The 21,717-nt window shown below is 39.9% G+C and overlaps 1 protein-coding gene across 25 annotated transcripts in view; it reads left to right on the plus strand.

The window, feature by feature from the left end:
- The window catches only part of camk2g2 (calcium/calmodulin-dependent protein kinase (CaM kinase) II gamma 2), an 82,519-nt gene that overhangs the window by 54,544 nt on the left and 6,258 nt on the right, over positions 1 to 21,717 (plus strand). For 2 of the 25 annotated variants that reach the window (XM_057342465.1, XM_057342474.1), the window contains exons 10-18: positions 5,089 to 5,211; positions 7,481 to 7,564; positions 7,671 to 7,713; positions 7,919 to 7,981; positions 11,394 to 11,434; positions 14,651 to 14,728; positions 17,016 to 17,060; positions 17,423 to 17,477; positions 19,048 to 19,152. In XM_057342465.1, coding sequence (XP_057198448.1) covers positions 5,089 to 5,211; positions 7,481 to 7,564; positions 7,671 to 7,713; positions 7,919 to 7,981; positions 11,394 to 11,434; positions 14,651 to 14,728; positions 17,016 to 17,060; positions 17,423 to 17,477; positions 19,048 to 19,152 — 637 coding nt within the window. Of the gene's footprint in view, positions 1 to 5,088; positions 5,212 to 7,480; positions 7,565 to 7,670; positions 7,714 to 7,918; positions 7,982 to 11,393; positions 11,435 to 12,230; positions 12,264 to 14,650; positions 14,729 to 17,015; positions 17,061 to 17,422; positions 17,478 to 19,047; positions 19,153 to 21,717 lie in introns of all 25 variants that reach the window. The other 23 variants (XM_057342470.1, XM_057342478.1, XM_057342466.1 and 20 more) reach the window with 22 other exon arrangements.

The following is a 21,717-nucleotide window of genomic DNA, read 5'->3' on the forward strand; positions in this document are numbered from 1 at the left end:
TTTTATTCGGCAAGTTGACGTGGGAGGATCGCCACCCGATCTACTGACAGACGTCGCAAACTCTTGATGACTCAAATCGACTTTCCTGATTTTGCCAAGTGGTTGATGTCCTTTACGGCAACATCATGTTGACCCTGGGACAACATTTAAATCAGATTTCAGAAATACGTTTACAGTTTATTTTAAATTTAATCTTACAACCAGGATTGTTTTTCACATCATTTCCCTCTGATTTTAGGGGTAAGTTATGGTTAGGGTTGGGGTTTGGTGTGGGTTTAGGTTTTATTTATAAAAATGTTGTCCTTAGGTCAACAAAATATGTTGCCTTGAGGACATCAACCACTTGGAAAAATCAGGTCGAGCAACTGAAGTCACTGCCTTCTCATACATTGGATAAAAGTCAGGCTAAAAATATAAAAATAGTTGCGTTTGTATGAGCTCGTTGGACACTGGTGTGCACCGGGTGGCTGCTTTTGACACAGCGCTGTTAAGTCGTTAAATAAACAATGGCGCAAACAAGCGTCTCATGTGCATTTCGGGTTAAAAAACGTGTTTCTTAATGTGACAACTAAAAACCAACAGACTGATGGAAATGTGGGACATTTTCTCAATATACGACGTGCGTGACAAGGGGTGAAAATGCTGTGCGGTACAACACAAAACAGGACGGGTGGTCACCCTAGTTGTGACAAATCAACTCTTTAGGTCTTTACTTAAATGCATGCATATTTGTGACACTGACCATGTGAACTCCTTTCCACAAAAGGTCATATTAGTTGTCTATTATTTGACCCTGTTCTGTCTAGTCAAAGCATTTGTTGTGTTTACAGTCCTGTAATGAATTCTTTAAACATGTTTGTAACACTTGTTAAGTAAAGCTCAGTTCAATCAAAAACCGGAAGCAAAAGCCCTGTCATTAGGCCCATGAACATGCTGACAGAGATGACCTCATGGCCGTCCACATATAGAGTTATTAGTGCCACCCTTTTCGACCTTGAGTGACAGGTCCAGATTGAAGACCTGTGTTAATATTTAATTGCTCTGAGATAGAGAGCTGAGTTACTCAATAATGAATGATGTCAACCCCCCCTGCTCATAAAACACAGCACAGAAGCATGCGTCTGTGGAGTTTTCATCATCTAGTCCTCATCCCCAGAGGAAAACCACAGTTTAAAGCATGACCTCGTCTATTAACACCAACCTATATAACCTTTAAATACTGCAGGCAGGTCAGATTCAAGATGGCGCCATTCAAGATGGCGCCGCGGATGGCTGCCTCGGTTTGGAGTGCTCTAGTACTTATGTCTTTTTTGTTTGTTTTTCCTGTTTTAAGCTACTCTTCTTCTATCACCTTTACCAGGGACGAATTGCTTAACATTAAGCAATGCCCTTCTATCAATCTTTTCCCTAATTTTGAAAATTCAGACGTCTTACTGGACATTTTACTCGGAGGAGCGGCAGCTCTGTACAAACGCTCTAAAAGACGCAAGCGGGGAAAGCGAGCGGGTGCGCTCGTCAGACTCCGACGACGCGGATTTAGGACCCCGCTGCCGAGTATACACCTGGCGAATGTCCGCTCCCTTACCAACAAAACGGACGAAATACTCTTACTCACCAGGACAAACAAAGATTTTTCCAACTCCGCTGCGCTGTGTTTCACAGAAACATGGCTCAATGACACCATACCGGACAGCGCGTTACATCTGCCGGGTTTTCAGCTGTTCAGAGCGGATCGCATTGCCGAGTCAACAGGGAAGACACGTGGTGGTGGATTATGTTTTTATATAAACGAAGGTTGGTGCAGAGATATAACAACACTGAAGAAGATGTGCTTTTCGTACTTAGAAGCGTTCTCTATCAACTGCAAACCTTTTTATTCGCCACGCGAGTTTTCCTCGTTTATTCTCGTGAATGTTTACATTCCTCCACATGCTTGTGCGAGCGCGGCGCTGCAACAGCTGGCGGATTACATCACTGACACGGAGCAGCAACACCCGGATTCTCTTATTATTATTATTGGGGACTTTAACAGAGCAAACCTCTCCCGTGAGCTGCCAAAATACAGGCAGCATATCACATGCCCCACCAGAGACAGCAACATTCTGGATCACTGTTACACCACAATACGGGATGCATACCACTCTGTTCCCAGAGCAGCTCTGGGTCTCTCTGATCATTGCCTGGTTCATCTTCTTCCGACCTACAGACAGAAGCTTAAATCTGCCAAGCCTGTAGCAAGAACAGCAAAGAGATGGAGCAGCGAAACAGAGCAGGCCTTACAAGCCTGTTTCGACTGCACGGATTGGAGTGTCTTTGAAGCTGCAGCCACTGATCTGGATGAGTTAACTGACACAGTGACATCCTACATCAGCTTCTGTGAGGACATGTGTATTCCCACCAGGACTCGCTTAACATACAACAATGACAAACCATGGTTTACAATGAAACTGAGACAGCTTCGTCAGGCCAAAGAAGATGCTTACAGAAGTGGGGACAAAGTCTTGTATAATCAGGCCAAAAACACACTGACAAAGGAGATAAGAGCAGCTAAGAGAAGCTACTCTGAAAAGCTGAAGAACCAGTTTTCAGCCAACGACCCTGCATCAGTGTGGAAAGGCCTGAAAGACATTACCAACTACAAGCCATCATCCCCTCAGTCTATGGGTAATCAACGACTGGCTGACGACCTGAACGACTTCTATTGTCGTTTTGAAATGCAGAGTCTCACCCTTCACACCCGCCCTGACCCTATCTCTGCTATACCATTAACACCTCCTCTTGACATTCAACCTGCACTTAAGATCTGCGAAGAGGATGTTTGCCAGCTTTTCCGCAAACAAAAGATCAGAAAAGCACCAGGCCCAGACAATGTCTCACCCTCCTGCCTGAAAGTCTGTGCAGAGCAGCTGTCGCCCATCTTCACTAATATTTTTAACAGATCTTTGGAGCAGTGTGAAGTCCCTTCATGCTTCAAACGCTCCACCATCATCCCTGTACAGAAGAAACCCAAAATATCTGGACTTAATGACTACAGGCCTGTTGCTTTAACATCTGTGGTCATGAAGTCATTTGAGAGACTTGTACTGGCCCACCTGAAGGACATCACCAGACCACTTCTTGATCCCCTCCAGTTTGCTTACCGAGCAAACAGGTCTGTGGACGATGCAGTAAACATGGGACTGCATTACATCCTACAACACCTAGACAGACCAGGGACTTACGTCAGGATCCTGTTTGTAGACTTCAGCTCGGCCTTCAACACCATAATCCCAGACCTCCTCCTGCCCAAGCTTACCCAGCTCTCTGTGCCAACCTCTACCTGTCAGTGGATTATTAACTTCCTGTCGAACAGGCAGCAGCTAGTGAGGTTGGGAAAATTTAAATCCAGCACATGTACCATCAGCACCGGAGCTCCTCAAGGATGTGTTCTTTCTCCACTGCTATATTCACTCTACACAAACGAATGCACCTCTACAGACCCTTCTGTCAAACTCCTGAAGTTTGCAGATGACACCACAGTCATTGGCCTTATTCAAGACGGTGATGAATCTGCCTACAGAAAGGAGGTTGCTCAGCTGGCTGCCTGGTGTAGTCAAAACAACCTAGAGCTGAATGCATTCAAGACAGTGGAGATGATAGTGGATTTCAGAAGGAACCCTCCATCACTTCCTCCCCTCACCATCCTGGACAGCACTGTGGATACTGTGGAGTCATTCAGGTTCCTGGGCTCCACCATCTCTCAGGACCTGAAGTGGGAGTCCCACATAGACTCCATTGTAAAGAAGGCCCAGCAGAGGTTATACTTCCTCCGTCAATTGAGGAAGTTCAACCTACCACAGGAGCTACTGACCCAGTTCTACTCAGTGGTCATCGAATCTGTTCTGTGCACTTCAATTACTGTTTGGTATGGCTCGGCCACCAAATCAGACCTACGAAGACTACAACGGACAGTTCGTAGTGCTGAGAAAATTATTGGTGCTCCTCTGCCCACACTTCAGGACCTGTACGATTCCAGAGTGAAAAACAGGGCAAGAAAAATCATCATTGACTCCACACACCCAGCACACAAACTCTTTGATCTGCTGCCCTCTGGCCGGCGCTTTAGAGCACCAAACACCAGGACTTCCAGACACAGAAGCAGCTTCTTCCCCCAGGCAATCTCCCTCCTAAACAGATAACTGCTCCTTAAGAGCAATATTCCACTTCCACTACTCCTATAGTGTGCACTATAGTGCCTTATTATATCTACATCTTATGTATACATGTATATAACACTACCTCTACTTACTAAATTATCCATTTGCACAAGTGTACATACAATCTGTTAATATGTTTATTCTACTATATACTACCCTGTACAATGTCTCTTATATGTTATTATCCCCCATTTTCTGTAAAATAGTCTTTATTTTATATATGCACAATTTAGAATCTTTTAGACTGTAAATCGTATTATATTGTATTGTCATTGTGTTGAATGTCTGTACTAGAAGCTTCCAACACCAAAGAAAATTCCTTGTGTGTGCAAGCACACTTGGCAATAAAGCTCTTCTGATTCTGATTCTGATTCTGAGATAGGACAGGTTACATACCACCATATGCAGCCTTTCTTTTCTAGCAAATCTTGTCATGCTTACGTCTGTTAGTATAGTGATCATTTGAAGCTCAAAGCTGCTGTTTGTAAACAATCTAGCATAGCATGATCAAAGTATCGATTCACTCTAATTTGATTTCATTGTGCTTTCAAAATTCCATTTATACTAAGTCAACAGGGCTGTCCTTAAGTGCTTGAGAGCATAGCGTGTTTGGAGTGTTTGTTGCATCGTGCCATTGCCCATTTGATGGAGTGCTGCGGTTCAGGAAAGATGTGATTACACAGGCCACTTTTGCTATCACAACCTTCAGCCATCCAGGTGGAAAATTCCTCTCGTTCATTTGTTGCTTTAGCTACTCTTCACTGATCTTATTAACATCCATTACAGAGGCCAAGAAAGTCATCGATCTGGCTGTTTGTGCATGTCTGTACACATTGTGCTTTCATAGATCACCCACAATCTCCCCTCTCCTTTTTTTTGGTGTTTCGTGTAGTTTCCATCACCAGAGTGGGACACCGTTACCCCAGAGGCCAAAAACCTCATCAACCAGATGCTGACCATCAACCCAGCGAAGAGAATCACTTCTGATCAAGCGCTCAAGCATCCGTGGGTCTGCGTAAGTCACTTAACATAAAACTTCAAGCGGCTTTTAATGCGTTTCTCAAGGTCACCCAGCCTGTTACCGACAGATAGTAAACAAAATTTGTTGTGTTGTCATTTGCGTTATACTCCTGGATGCAGTGATAAACAGTGAAACTGGTTTTAGCCTGTGTAATGGTGACAACATAACATTACACTTTATGTCCAGTTTATTGTTTAAAACAATACAGTTAACCGAAAATATCTGAGATATATACTGTCAATATATACTCACCAGCATTGAATCTCATATTATAGATGGTTTCAAATCAACAACATGAACAAACGTAACTGCGCATGCACGCTTTTGCGGCCAAAACTTAACTTCCTTGCAGATTATTTCTGATAACAAGAAAAAGAAATAACAGGTAAATTCCATTAGCAAGCAAGTTAAACTTAAACTTGGCTAAACTTAAATGGCGCAAAGTTGCAATTATTTATTTAATAAAATTTACATAAATTACAATTCAACAAATTGTTTATTTATTACAATTATTATACAATAAAATCGTAAAATAAATTAATATAAATGAAATAAAACAGAAAACACAGACCGGAAGTTAACTTTGGGCCATGCGCTTACCAGGCGCGTAGCTACGGGTGGTCCTGGGCCCACCCACCTGTCAGTCAGGCCCTTCCAGTCAGCTGCCTCGCAGGGTAGCCTAATAAGTGAAGTCTGTTGCAATTATCACAAAACATGACCTATAAAAATAAATTGTATTGTTTCTTGTTTTTCTTTGCCATATGATCAAATCTATTAATCTATGTAATGATATAGATGAGCAAGCTTGGCATTATATTCCCGTTTTGTTAGTAGCCTAATAAAACTGCAGGTCGAAGCAACCACATGTTTTTTTCTCCACAAGGTTATGCGCTTTTTGTTTTAGAGTTTATGCATGCATAGCCTAATAAAGCTTAAATTAATTGGTAATGAAACAAGATTTAAGAGAGTAATTATTCGTAAAAGTAAAAAAATGATCTAATGCTGTTAAGTCCAGACTGCAAATGAAACTAACAGAATGTGGCGTCGTTTGCCTCAAAATGCAGATTTAAAGTTGAAATTACTTAAGCGTTTTGATAAATTTGATAGCTTGGCAATCTTTAAAACAGGGCTAGAGGCCTGTTACACGCAGCCCACGCGCCACTGAGGAGCGCATTATTTTCTCCGCAGCCACCCTGAAAGACCCGACTTTTACCCAAGCATTCATTGATTTTACTCGACAAAGCATGTGAAACAACATAAACATTATGATCATGTGGCGACTCAAGTGTTTATGTATGTTCCCTACATTATTATGGGCAGTCTGCTTTATTAACGGGTCTTTCGTTCACTCTTCGTGAGCTCAAAATGTTTTTGTTCTGTACCCTTGCACTCACACACGCACTGCAGATTTTCGATTAAAAAATCTGCATAATGTAAGCTTGCTGCATATAGCTTATTAGAAGAATATCAAGTAATATAGGCTACTGAAAATGCCATACCTTAATATCCAGTGCTTTAGCATTCGTTAGCTGCAAAAATAGCCTATAGGCTACTTATTTTATTTATTCATTTAAAGTCATTAAATTTTTGTTTGACAATTTATATTTAGCTTATGATGGCTAGATGTATCCGGAGAAAAAAAAACGTTTGTTTTGATTGCACACTTCTTGTTGTTCTGCATTTATCAGTAAATAGCCTAACTAATAAAAAGCGTAGGCCTACGTCTAAATTGTAATAACCTAATGAAAGCCTATTCATTCGCAGGCCATTTTTGTCAGCATTTCTCTCATTGTCATCAGTTGCAGGGACATTTTTCTATTATGTGGTTGCCTAGTCACAGTTGTTTATTTAATGTGGTTTATGTTGCAGCTTAGCCATGATGACCAACAAGCATTGTTTGCGCGCGCACGCGTGTATGAATGGTGTGTGGTCATCATGCTAATGCTGTTCTTATCGTTATGTTCTTAGCGCTGTTAATAATGATATACAGGCGTATGCTCTGATTAAACTGTGGAGTAGACCTATTCAAGCAGGTGAAGTGGTGTATTAGATGCATTTTAGGCTCGGCCCACCTGATTTTCTCTGGGCCCACCTACATTGTGATTCCTGGCTACGCCACTGGCGCGTATGTCCGATATAACCATCTATAGATGACAGATTTCTTTTAAACGAAACATTAAGAAACCATTAAGCAACAATATATTAAATTTGTCAGAAGATGTCCGAATGGATAATTGTTTATTGTACCATTTCTCCCATCTAGCAACGGTCTACTGTTGCCTCCATGATGCATCGACAAGAGACCGTCGAGTGTCTGCGCAAGTTCAACGCCCGCAGAAAGCTGAAGGTCTCATTCATTCATTATTACCTCCTCAACGTTCATGATGCTTTAAAGCAGTGTTTGTGTTCCAAGTGTAGATAATATAAACTAAAGAAGTGTTTGTCTTCTGCAGGGGGCTATTATCACCACCATGCTGGTGTCCAGAAACTTCTCAGGTGAATGACTTCTCAGATTCACAAGCATTGGTTGAGAGTCCTAATGTTGTAAATGACTGTATTCTTTTGCAGCTTTTATTTTGTAAAATACAAATTTAGGCTTAGTTAGGATACAAATGGGGTGAGTTCTTGTTGTGATCCCAAAGAGGCTGAGCTTCTGTCTTTAGTGAGCCTCTCCAAAACCAAATGCTCTTTTGTCCAATAGTGGGTCGGCAGCACACCGCCCCAGCCACCCCTACCACCAGCACAGCTGCACTGGCACAGGAAGGTATGTGAGATTGGCTGAAAGTGGGCAACGGCCCTCTAGTGCCCGTATTCTATCAGCATGTGACCCAGGGGAGCCTGCTATACCCCCCGCCAAAGCACGGGCACTAAAACTCTTCTGAGAGCCTATAGGATATGCAGAGAATACAAACAAGCCTTGAAACAAGCACACTGTCTAGGGTTCTGGTTCGTTGATTGAATTTAGATCACAATTCAATGAGTGAATGGATGTTTTGTCTTTATTAAACTGAAAGCTTGAATTCAAGACAGTAAACCGGCCTTGTGTATGAAATGGGCCCAAATGAAATTCAATCGCTCCCAACTCTGAGACACATTCTTGTCTTTTTGTACTTCATGGCATTTGACCAAAGTGTAAGATGAAAGGGCCTTTGCCTCATACAGAACAGCTTTATGCAAATTCTGCTGTTGTCAGAAGATGTTTTGTGTCATTTCCAGCTGATTGGGATGGTAAGAAGAGTTTCCTTAAAAAATGTATTATGTGCTCCAGATGTCCTTCTGGAAACATACTGCATTATGGGTTTGCGCTCTCGGTGATGGTGCAGGAATGCTACAGTGGAGGTATTTTGACCTGGGTCACCTTAAGCAACAGCATCAGTTCATTACAAATCCAGTCAATGATCTTGATGGTTTCTTAAGGTGGTTCTTTCTCCTTATATACCTCATAGTCCAAAGTCAGGTCGTCTTGGTCATCCAAACACAACTGCACTGGAATTGTGGGTAGATGCTGTCCTCCAGAGATCAAGGCTGACATGCATTTGCAAGTTTGTAGGTTTTGCAAGAGTCTGTGTCATATGAATGCATGATATCAAAGGAAGACTTATGAAGAAGAATTAACCAGCACTGAAATGCCACAAAGTCTTCATACAGCGGTGGTTTCTTTAAAAACAGTGCTTCAAAAGCACCACATGTCTTTCAGCATGTGTTCAGGCGTCTTTGTGCATGTGGGACAGAAAGCAACAGGATCTACCTGTTTGTTTGTGTATTGCTTATTGGTTGGTTTGTTTCTTCCTCTCTCCCTTATGTCTTAATGAGTGTGGCATGTCTGTGATGCTCTGCTAACTGCTTCTGTGACTTTTCTGTTATATACTTGATTTTGTTTATAATGTAGTAGTTTGGCTTTACTTGTGACGACTATGTCTTACTAGAACAGATAATTGAATAATCTGAGGCAGCTGTATAATGGCCACTATTTTGGCTGTTTGAGAGTATTTGCTTTGGCCAATAGCAATGGCCACTTAGACGATCAGAAGGGAAGTGGTGGTTCCCCCTTGTGTTGGTGTTAATATCTGCCGACAACCATGTCATTGAAAATATTTGAAAATAGAAAACGTGCATTATTCAATGATCCTTCAGTACATATATTTTAACTGTTGGTCACGGTTTCACAGACGAGGCTTAGCTTAAGCCAGGACTATACTTAAATTAAATTAGGATATTTAAGTCACTTTTTAAAAAATGTTTTAGAAAAAAACATTACTGGTGTGCACCTTGAGACAAAACAATGGCACTGACATATTTAAAGATATGTCCGGGCAATAGGGCTGTGCGATTTGGGGAAAATATCTAATTGCGATTTTTTTGACAGACATTGCGATTGCGATTTGATTTGCGATTTTAACTCTAATTCAAGCTTCAGCTCAATATTGTTGTGTGGAGCACAGTATGGGTATAGTTACCCTGCTGAAAGAAAAAAAAAAAAAACATTACAGAAATTCTAATTGTTTCGATTAAAACCATTACAAAATTCATTTTTGTAGTGTGTTTTGGGCATTATTCAAATAGGGCTTACTGTTGTTCAATTGGTTCCCAGCTTCAAGATTACATCACACCAATAGAATCCAAATACCAGTGTACACTATTATAGTTTCCATTAAAACAAATACAACTCCCATTGTAACCCTTAAATCCATAACATTTTCTATTGTGTTAGTGAATTATTAAAATAGTTCATAGGTTACATAGGCTGATTTATTATTTTTTAAGTATGTGGGATTTTTTAAAACAAGTAGAAAATGTGCTGAATGTTTAATTTCATCCAAGTGAAATTAGCAAAACAGTTATAGAATTTACATTTGTTTGAAACGCGGAGCTAGGCGTGAGTTGACAATCAAGCTGTGTCAGGCTAAGCAAATTACTAAACAAGCATAGCAGTGATGTCATAGTTAAACATATTGTAACATCAAAGAAATTATACAGTTCGGCCTGAATTTCACCAACCTTACTGTTACATTTTTTTACATTTTCAGATTTTGAGTGCACGTGAATAAAAAAAATGCAAAGATAAATAATTTATAATAAGCACTTTAGTAATAAACAAATTGTCAGTTTTGATTTATTGGTGACTCAAAAATATCTCGACCATTAATACAATTCAGGTTACAGTTCACTTATGAAGGCTATTCTTTATTAAAGTTCACCAAAAAATGAAAATTCTGTCATCATTTACTTGGCCTCTTTTCATTTCAAACCTGTATGGCTTTCTTTCTTCCGCAGAACACAAAAGAAGATATTTTGAAGAAAGTTGGTAACTGAACAGCACTGGCCCCCATTCACTTCTATTGTATGGACATAAAACTAATGCAAGGGAATTGGGGCCAGTTAACAACATTCTTCAAAATATCTTCTTTTGTGTTCCGAGCAAGAAAGAAAGTCAAACAGGTTTGAAATGACAAGAGGGTGAGTAAATGAGGACAGAATTTTATTTTTGGGTGAACTGTCACTTTAAGTTTAATTATGAGCCCAATAGCCAAACAGGTCAGTAAAGGCATGTGATGTATAAGCGGTTTGCTGTAGTGAAGTGAAGCAGACATGGGCATTGGTTTGTCAGTGCTGCATGGAGCATTATGTAGAAGTAATGCCTTCAGTGATGACAGCAGGCCGAACAGGAGATTTCACTGCACAGCATGGACCCAGCATGATCAAATATTCTTCTATTTTGACTTGGTTTGCTTGATTATTTTGTTTGCCACATTTTTTCCTGTTTAATAACATGCCGATTGATTTATCTTTCTCCCCCTTTTGCATTCTTTCTTCTATCTGCTTTTAAAGGTAAGGGAATTTGAAGACCATTTCCAATCCGCTCATTGATTTTGGTCTTATTTGTGTTGTTTTGACAGTTTGAGTAGTCGTTCTGTTGTCAACTAGCAGGGGCAAGGTTGTTCAAACTAACAGTGTCAATCATGTTTTGTTTTTCTTGGTGAAGGGAATGTTCACTTTATATGCTACCTTCATGTTGGTGTCTAGGTGGAAAACTGAGTTGTATTTTAATTGCTGTATTAATGATTTGTCCTGTAATGTATTGGTTTCTTCACTAAGGGAAGAACAGTTTGTCAAAAGCACATTGTGATAAGATTAGACATTTGGGCAGTACTGAATGTTTTGTTCTCATCTTTCAGCGTGCAAAAGTTTAATGGCCAAAAAGTCAGATGGCGTCAAGGTAAGCCTGAAAATATATGTTTACATATTTCTTTCTCACTGCAAGTTTTTGAATCTGCACCATAAAGTATAATCTGTTTTTGCATCATAAGCAAATGCACAATTTCTTCCTCAGTTTTTTTGTTTCAGAGATTTTTTACTGTCTCATCTGTTTTCTCACTTTAAGGACACATTTTTGGATATAACTGACAGCCAAGTAACTACTAAAGCAACTAGTAAATATTTTACGTAAATCAAAGACACAGAATTAGTTATAGCCTGAATCTGAATATATTTTTGTGTAGTCTTAAATATACAAATAGATTGCGTTAGAGGCACAGAGGTCTAACATGCACTAAAAATGCATAGCTTTGGATCAAAGCATCTCCTGAATACATTAAATGTGAATAATATTACCCTATGAGGCTTTTGTTGCCCAAACAAAGTGTTTACCATATTTAGACAGGTGTTTGCCCATTTGTTAGTCTGTAAAGATGATTTTTCTTCATTCTGAGTCATGACTACAATCTGTTGAAGCAGAGATTCTCATTCAGCCCTGTACATGTCTCTGTGCATGCAGTGAAACAACAGCTTTTCACCAGAACCAAGCAGCATTGAGTTTTTTCAGAATCAGTCCTCACACCTCACACTTATGCTACTAAGCGCCTCTGTTACGTCACATGCGGCTTTGCGACTTCTTTTTCTCTCTCTCTCTCTCTCTCTCTCTCTTTCATCTCTGTGCAATCTAACTAGCAGTTTTATTTTTTCTGTGTTCACTGGCCTGTTTTCTATGCTTTCCTCTGTTTCACCCTGTTCAGAAAAGGAAGTCGAGCTCCAGTGTTTATTTGATGGTGAGACCTGTTCCACGTCTGACTCTCCCTCAACACTCTCTCGCTCTCTTTTCTCTTGCTTGAGGTGCTTGAGAGTCTTTTTTGTCGGGTTTTGTGACTCGGGATCATCAAACATGAGCAGACTCATACTCACCCGTTCAACATACATGCACATAGACAGCTCATTGCCTTGCAGTTCATCCTTCATTATCACTGCATCTCGGTGCTTTCATTGTTAGAAGGTCTGGGTTTTTGTTGAAGAGGTTGCTTCCACTCCCTCTCCACAATCTTTTACCTTGACCTAGGTTGGCCTGTCTTCTGCGAGCCCTTCATACACACTTTGAGCCAGTCCTTGAGCTCTATCCCCTCAGCTTTCACAGACAACTGTCAACTAAAAACCTGAGCATCCGTCTTTAATTCCTGACCTGCTCAAAGTTGATAAGTGCTCTTCAATAGGAATGAGCATGTTTAAATGCTGTTATGGCAGACTTTCTAAAGCAACAGACAAACGAGCCTTTCTTTCATCGGAACTCCCCTTTTCCCACAGTCCCTAGTGCGTCAGGCAATTTCTGTTGCCATGGCAATAGCTGCAGTGGCTGTGACATCAGACTTGGTCTAACAACAAATGAAGAACCCCTTGTCACAATGGTGACAGTGCTGTTTTAACATAAATTTACCCACTCGTATCATAGTTTTTCTGAAGAATAAATAATTTCTTCTTTTTCTGAGTGCTTCCAGTAAAATACATTTATATAATTACGTTAGGTAGTAGTGTAGGTTCACAATATTTAATAAACCTCATTCGATGCATCTCTCATTTCTTGAGTTGCTCTTTCACCAAGTCAAGACACCCTTTATTTTGCCTTTGGCTGTCATATGTCCCACCCTCAAGTAGACCATGTCTTTTCCAAGTGGAATTAGGCGTGTTAGACCTTAAAAACCTGTTGGAGGGAGTTTTCCATGTTCTTGTATCTTTAGATACAAAACAATCTATAAAGCTGATCTAGACACCTAAAAATAAATGAAAAGGTGGCTTTGCCACAAAGTATTTATTTATGACATCAGAAGTTCTACCATTTCAAAAGCTGTTATAATTCTAAAAAGCTTAAGACGTTTAAGTGATAGTTCACCCAAAAATTGTTAATTCGTTACTTTTCATTTCAAACTTGTATGACTTTCTTCCTTCTGCAGAATACAAAAGATATTTTGAAGAATGTTGTTAACTGGCCCCCATTCACTTGCATTGGTTTCGTGTCCATACAATAGAAGTGAATGGGGCCAACTTTCATCAAAATATCACCTTTTGTGTTCTGCGGAAGGAAGAAAGTCATAAAGGTTTGAGGGTGAATAAATGATGACAGAATTTTCATTTTTGAGTGAACTATCACTTTAATTGTATATTTATCATTCTTTGTAAACGTGCAAAAAAAAACGTTTTTTAGCTAATGTTACAGACCATTTTGGATGAGCATCTTTTGGCTGCTGTTCTGCTTCTGTTTGTTTGATCAATGTTTAAATCCTTCCAAAAGAATTCTACTCTGTTCCTCTAAAAAATCATCTACGTCTTTTAATCTTTTTTTTGTACCCTGAGCTGTACCCTGTATTGATGCATAGAGTCTGTGCATTAACTGCTCGCCAAAGCACTTCACTGCATGCACTAGTGGACTATCAGGGTCTTGTAGCTTTAAGCATCGACTCCCTGACAGTAATATTTGTCTCTCATTGTTACTGTGCCAGCAGAATATTATATTTAATATTCCATTAAAGGCTAAACAATTTACTGTAGAAAATGATGTTTGTTGGTACTGGAGAAACTTGTGTGTCCACCTACAGTACATAGACATATTTAAGTATTTAGACATTATGCTGTTGTATTCGAGCTGATTATAAACATTTTGAATTTTTACTGAAGTATTCACTTGTCAATAGTTTTGCTAGACAAAGAGTGGAGTATTGGCGTAGAGTACTGATGTACATCAGCAAACAATAAATAATAAGATAATCCGTAAAAGGAGCTTGTTTAATTTTCTAAGTCCGCTGTGTTTTATTCTTATTTTATTCAAGCAGTATTGTGTTTTATAGGTGTGTAAGCAGTACTGTACCTCCACAACCATTAGTATTTTAAATCTGTAAGAATCACACAAACAAAACCCACATCTGTACAGTTAAATGTCTTTCATTAATTTAGCGTAAACCGCTGATGCCATAAAAGTGTATCATTAAAAGGGCATTATGACACATTACAGGCATCATCTTTTACCTGTTGGCTAATTCACCCAATACAGGTCCCCTTTTATTCTGTTCTGTGGTCTCCCGACGTGTCAAGTGTGTGCTGAGGCTTATCGGTTCTTGAACTGCACTGAACAAAAGTCATTTTGTGTTGTCATTGTTTTTTCGTTTTGCCTCAGCCACAGACAAACAACAACAAAAACAGTGTAGTAAGCAGCAGCACCAAAGACAGCAGCATATCATCCACTGCACCAATGGTACCTCATCTTTTATTTCTTTTGTCATTTCTATACTCATAGTGTTTTCTTCTGAAGTCTTTTGGTTTTTGAAAGGCTTTAGCGGTTTCAAGTCCCACACTTGTTGTTTTGACTTCCACAACCCATCAATCCACATACATGAAGATGTGTGAATTACTCATAGTTTTGATGAGTGGAACTAAAAAACATCTGGTCTGTGCCTGTGGACTTCTCTCTTGCGTCCTATTTTACCCGAACCAGCTCGAATAGTTTTTTTTAGTATGTGGCCATATTAAGATAGATTATTGTCTGTTACCTCTTTCCTCCCTGTAGAGGTTTTTTTCTTAGGCCATTATAATGCATATAAACCATGGTTGCAGTGCATCCGGAAAGTATTCACAGCGCTTCACTTTTTCCACATTTTGTTATGTTACAGCCTTATTCCAAAATGGATTAAATTCATTATTTTCCTCAAAATGAATGCTGCAATGTACAGATGAATGCAGCAATGTACAGAGCCATCCTCGATGAAAACCTGCTACAGAGCGCTCTGGACCTCAGACTGGGGCGAAGGTTCATCTTCCAACAGGACAATGACCCTAAGCACACAGCCAAGATAACAAAGGAGTGGCTACAGGACAACTCTGTGAATGTCCTTGAGTGGCCCAGCCAGAGCCCAGACTTGAACCCCATTGAACATCTCTGGAGAGATCTGAAAATGGCTGTGCACCGACGCTCCCCATCCAACCTGATGGAGCTTGAGAGGTCCTGCAAAGAAGAATGGGAGAAACTGCCCAAAAATAGGTGTGACAAGCTTGTAGCATCATACTCAAAAAGACTTGAGGCTGTAATTGGTGCCAAAGGTGCTTCAACAAAGTATTGAGCAAAGGCTGTGAATACTTATGTACATGTGCTTTTTTTGTTTTTTATTTTGAATAAATTTGCAAAGATTTCAAACAAACTTCTTTCACGTTGTCATTATGGGATATTGTTTGTAGAATTTTGAGGAAAATAATGAATTTAATCCATTTTGGAATAAGGCTGTAACATAACAAAATGTGGAAAAAGTGAAGCGCTGTGAATACTTTCCGGATGCATTGTATGTGCACATATCTCAGTCTCACAGTCGAGTCTCCAAGGGTAAAACAGGATCAATTTACGTCAAAGCAAAATGGTTTCACTTGTTCTGAAGATGCAGTTCCTACCTCAGCATTATAGGTTTCTAATGTGGCTGATGAATGTCTGTCAATGGTATTGCTCAGAGACGGGATGAGATATCACATAAAGATTCAATAAGCAAATGTGAACACACGCACCCAGTCAAGTTATAATTAATGTTATTCTGTCTTTGGAGCCTTTAATACTTGTACGTTATAATGCTTCAGAGCAGTTTGCCTAATGTAGCATTTAAAGTAAATGCCACAGACAGTGTTCTGTACTGATAAGATGCTGTGTCATTGACCAGTACGCACATCCTGCCACATTAAGCTCACGGCCCGGACCTTTAAGTTGCGCCGGCTGACAGGTGATGAGGGGATTGTGGGAAACGCAATGAAGGGAATGAAATTGTAATTGGCTCTCAGCATGTAGGGACTGCATCTTCGAATCTGTGTTGACAGTGTGCTTATTAGAGGGTGTTGTGGCGGAAAATAAAGTGGAGTCGAGTGTGCAAGGGCGTGCGTGTTGCGTATATGTGGGTGTGTAAGGTGGGATCAATGCTTTGTGTTTTCAGGAGAAATAACATTGTGCCATTGAAAGCTACTTGTTTGTGCAGTGCTAATCATGTGTGTGATGTTTGTTTGCTGTTGGTGACTGGGGTTGGTCTTGGAGAGAGACTAAATAACTACTTTATTACTACTACCGCTTTAGTTTCTGTAGTTAACCACTTGAGTCTTGTTTAATGTCTTTATAGAAATTTGAATTGTAGAGGTATAACAGCAATTAAAAACCCATCCCACCCGTGATAAAACAACATGTCAATTTGCATTTTTTGCAGATAAAAACAAATGGCTTAAAGAATTTTTACACTAATTCATTAATATTCAAAATCAATAACATTTTTTTTCGACCAGAAGAATAATTTTTTTCTTAAGGGGGATATAGCTCTTATAGAACCTATATGTACTGTATTTCTCAAAGTGACTTGTATGCCATATTTTGTATGATCAGTGATGTATAAAAATATTCTTCTTTCTATTCTGTCGACATGACAGTAGTATAGTCTCCTCATGCCAGCTGTGAGGTTTTAGGGCCCCCTTACCCGTTTTCCCATAGCTCTGCATTGTAAACTCTCTCCTACCTCCTCCAGGAACCACAGACCACTGTCGTGCACAATCCAGCCAATGGCATCAAGGTAAGCTGCCTCATTTAGCTCTAGCACTGAACCCTGGAAATTTTGGACAACTTCATTAACACTGCGACCCAAAACCTTAACAGTAAAAGTATCACTCAAATGAATGGGGCTTGACTTTTGGTGGATTGACTGGTTTGTGCAGGGCTTGCTGTGTGTCTGTGTGAACATCGATTTTTCTGTAACGGGTCTGTGTTTGAGGGTGCATTGGGTATATCCATGCTTGCGAGTGATTCTCTTTGTGTGTATATCTTTTGATTGTTTCTTGCTGGTGCTGTCTGCATACCCGTTTCTATCCTCACTCTTTCATCCAACTTCATACCACCAACCCTCCGTCTTGCACTCTCTCTCTTTTCTCATGACAGGGCTCTACAGAGAGCTGCAACACCACAGAAGAGGAGGACATGAAAGGTAGGAAAGGTAGACTATCAACTCAATGTACTATGCATGTCTTTTTTTCTATATAGCAGGGCTTAATGTTAAACAGTGGTAAATGTGAACAGGATGTGTGTGTTGGTGCATACAGTACAAAATAAAATATTACTCGAACATGGCTATTCCAAGTAGTGCTGGTCCATGTATAAAAGGCCTTGTTAACTCTTGAGATTAAAGGGATAGTTCACCCAAAGATAAAAATTCTGTCATCATTTACTCACCCTCAGGTTGACTGTAAATCTATCATTTCTTTGTTCTGTTGAACACAAGAGAAGATATTTTGAAGAATGTAGGACAGCAAACCGTTTTGGGGCACTTTTGACTACCATCATTTTTCAATTGACCCTTTGCAAAACCCCGCCCTCCCTTCATTCCTGTTGCTATGTCTGACAAGCTTTCGTATCAGCCATGCGCTCCCAGTGTAAATGTGTGCACTCTCTGGGGAAATAGTGAAGAATTTCTGGAAAAATGACATGCTGGTTTCAGACAGAAAGGTCTGCAATATGCAGCTCTGCTTTGAGGAGAGTGTCGTGAATGCCAGAGTTCACATGACATTGATGAATTCCAAAGTTTTGTCTTTGTATAATGAATGTCCACAATATCCGAGGGAATATTTTGGTTTTACAGCACTGACCTTTAAAGAAACAAATACCCCTGCTGAGAATGAGCTTTAGTGTTACATTCCGGCTGGGCCGTGTGATTTAGAAGAGTCACATAGTGATTCATTACAGCACAGCAATTTTACCTTAATTATGTGCAAGCATGGCACCTTTTTTTAAATCACTGGGGTAAATAACTGCTGGTTAGACACTGAATCTTACCTTTTATGGCTGTTTGATAATGAAAGCTTGCCCTACAGGCATAGGTCAATTCTGTTCCTGATGAAGCCTCTAGGTGAGGAATAAGGGGTCAAGTAGAGGTCTAGATTCTATTTCAGTATTTGTCTTTGTTCTAAACCTGATGGTCAGAAACACTCAGTTGTTAATATGCCGCACCATTGTAACCCTAGATATTGGTATTCATTCAATAACTTTTATCTTGTTTTGGGATGGTAAAATGTACCTGCTATATATAGATTTAATCCATACGGTCATTTATTGCTGCAGCGGATCTGTGAGGGTTAAACATCACAGTCTCTCCTCTCATGTTTGCGGAGGGGCCCAAAGATCACACATTCTGTACTAGGGTGTAAATATGTTGCAGACAGAGAAGTGTTTTTAGTTTTTCCGAAAACATCAGGTAAATGCGAACAGTTTTATAACGTACTAACTAAACTAAATTGAGAGGTTAGAGTGGGTTCAAGTTCAGAGCTCCTAGAATATTGCAATAGTTGATAAGTTAATCAAATTAGTTGATTCAAATAATTGAATAATCTTTTCAGGTACTACGTCAATATAAGCTGTTTTGCCATCGCAATTATTTATTTATGTATGACGGTATTATAAAAAGTATGCACATGTACATAGTGCAAAAGGCAACAGGAAGGTGTTGTGGTATAACTCACCACAACAAATGTCACATCTTTTTTTCCTCCCACCCTAATTATCTGTGTCAGCATCGGTGGGCGGGGATAGCAATGACAGTGCAGTGGTCAGCCAATGCAGTGCCTCTGAGGAGCCAACTCCTCAGACTGAGACTCCTCCCCCTTGCCCACCTCTCAGTAAGTTAACTGCTACAGCAGCGACCGGTCATCTGACCCTTAACCCTATCAGCTGTTTCTACCCCCCTGTCAAATCTGATCTCTACATGTTTTCCTACTATTCCCACTGGTAACTTAGGGGTTATCACCGTTCTACGCTTGTCTTTTATAAAATGCACTACTACTGTATGTCTGACTGAGCTGGACTCATTGGACATCTACATTGTTGAATTCTATAATCATTGGTGTCAATATTAAAGGGGGATTATGATCATATTTTCCCCTTATTCTAAATTGAACATTTTTAAAACCATCTTCCATAGCAGCCTCTTTGTAAAGCCTGTGTGGTATTGTCTCAATTGTAAAGAAATCAACAATGTGTTGTAGCTTTATGTGTTTCTCTAGTTCAGCTGGTGGGGCATTGCGTTAGCATCACTAAGGTTATGGGTTAGGTTATGTGTGTAGCTTGAATGCACTTTGGATCAAAGCACCTGTCAAAATGTATAAATGTAAATTGCATAAATGTTAAGATCAGACTTTCACATACTTCATTGTTATCATTAGTTTTTGTGGTGCATAGAAATAATAATATCTGGTCAGGTTTCCCCCATTACCCTATAATGAAGGACCCAAGGTGAAGATGTATTAATTCTATCGTGTGTTTAAGTGATAATTCACCCAAAATGAAAATTCTGTCATCATTTACTCTTACTCACCATTACATCATTACCCTCTTGTCAATTTCAAACCCGTATGGCTTTTTTTTCTTTCGAAGAACACAAAAGAAGATATTTTGAAGAAAGTTGGTAACCAAACAGCACTGATCCCCATTCACTTCTATTGTATCGACACAAAACCAATGCAAGTGAATGGGGGCCTGTTAACAACATTCTTCAAAATATCTTTTGTGTTGTGCGGAAGAAAGAAAGTCATACAGGTTTGAAATGACAAGAGGGTGAGTAAATGATGACAGAATTTTCATTTTTGGGTGAACCTTTACTTTAAATATTGTTTGGGAGTTTTGTTGCAATAAATGGTCTTTTGGACTCGAGTTGAAGTTTTGAGGTCTGTTACAATGTATTTTCATATACAATTCTCTTTTACCTCCAAAGATCACTGAAGATTTTGGCATGCTATGACCGCTTTAGGCTAATGTGCCAAATAGTTTTTAGGGCTGTCATAGGTCATTGGTTGTGCTTAAAAACAGACTGCATGTCACATGATCTGTTGTAATCTATCACACTGAGCACCCATTAATTATCAGAAGAAAACACAGATTGTCACTTCACCTGATTTTGCTCCGATCCCCTCCCACCCCACCATCTTTGCCCTTTAGTCATGTACTTCGACACCTTTGACATGGAAAGAATTGAGCTGACCTTCTCAGTCAGAGTGACCTTTTCATTTATTTATCTGTGTGACACTGAATACTGTGAGTGTGACAGATGAGCAGGGAAGCCGTCTTGGTACCTCACATTGGAAACATCTCTTAACACACACAGACACACTGTGCCAATTTCTACCCAATATGCCCAGTGCTTTTGATCCAAACATCCTTATAGCTTTTCTTGTGAACATCATTAACACTGCTACTGCTTATGCCACTGTAACACATAGATTACTGCCACAGTCATAATACAAACCTGTGAATGTAGCTGAACCCTTTTACCTCTACACCTCTGTCTGTACTGCGTGCGTGGTGCGTGATGAGATGACACTGCCCAGGCCACTGATCTAGACTGCTGCAGGTCTCGGTTTTAGAAAGCTCATGAGAGTGTGACGTTACTACCATCTGCTGGATGTTTTTATATACATAAACCTCAGCTAGCCGTCTGTATCAGTATGATGCAGTGTTGTTTAAAGGGATATTTCACCAGCAAATCAAAATTTCCCCATGTTTTACTCACCCTCAAGGCATCCTGACTGAATATGACTTTCTTTTTGAAGAATAATGCAGTTAAAATACCACGTATCATTTTACTCTCAAGCGGTAGAATGGGCGTCGACTTTTTGAAGCTCCAAAAAGTGCATCCATCGATCAAAGAGCAGCTCGACACGGCTCCGTGGTCTTAACAAAGGTCTTCTGAAGCGAATCGATGCGTTTAAGAGAAATATATAGCTTCAGTTATCCCTCGACTGCACGTGAACCTGAGGCTTGTTTTTCCGGCAAATGATGGTGACAAAAGCTTGCAGGAGGAGGAGGAGGAGGCGTCCTATTGGGGGGAAAAAAACGGAAAATGTGTTCGTCACCGGAACTTATGACACGCCTGCGTCATTTGCCGGAAAAGTCATATTCAGTCAGGATGCCTTGAGGGTGAGTAAAACATGGGGACATTTTGATTTGCCGGTGAAATATCCCTTTAAGCATAATGTAATCCTGATGCTTTGCATACATTCTCATCTCTACTGGTGTGTGGCTTGTCTCTGTTTGTGTCTGCAATTTGTGTCTGTTTTCTGAGAGACATGTTCTGTGTATAACATTGCTGTAGTTTTGCAATCGCTTGTTGCTTGTTTAATATAGTATAATATAGTTAAAATGCATAAAGGTTCCAACAGTCATGGAAAACATCAACAGATTATAAATTC

This window comes from Triplophysa rosa, linkage group LG9 (genome assembly GCF_024868665.1).
Source record: "Triplophysa rosa linkage group LG9, Trosa_1v2, whole genome shotgun sequence".
Classification (NCBI taxonomy): domain Eukaryota; kingdom Metazoa; phylum Chordata; class Actinopteri; order Cypriniformes; family Nemacheilidae; genus Triplophysa; species Triplophysa rosa.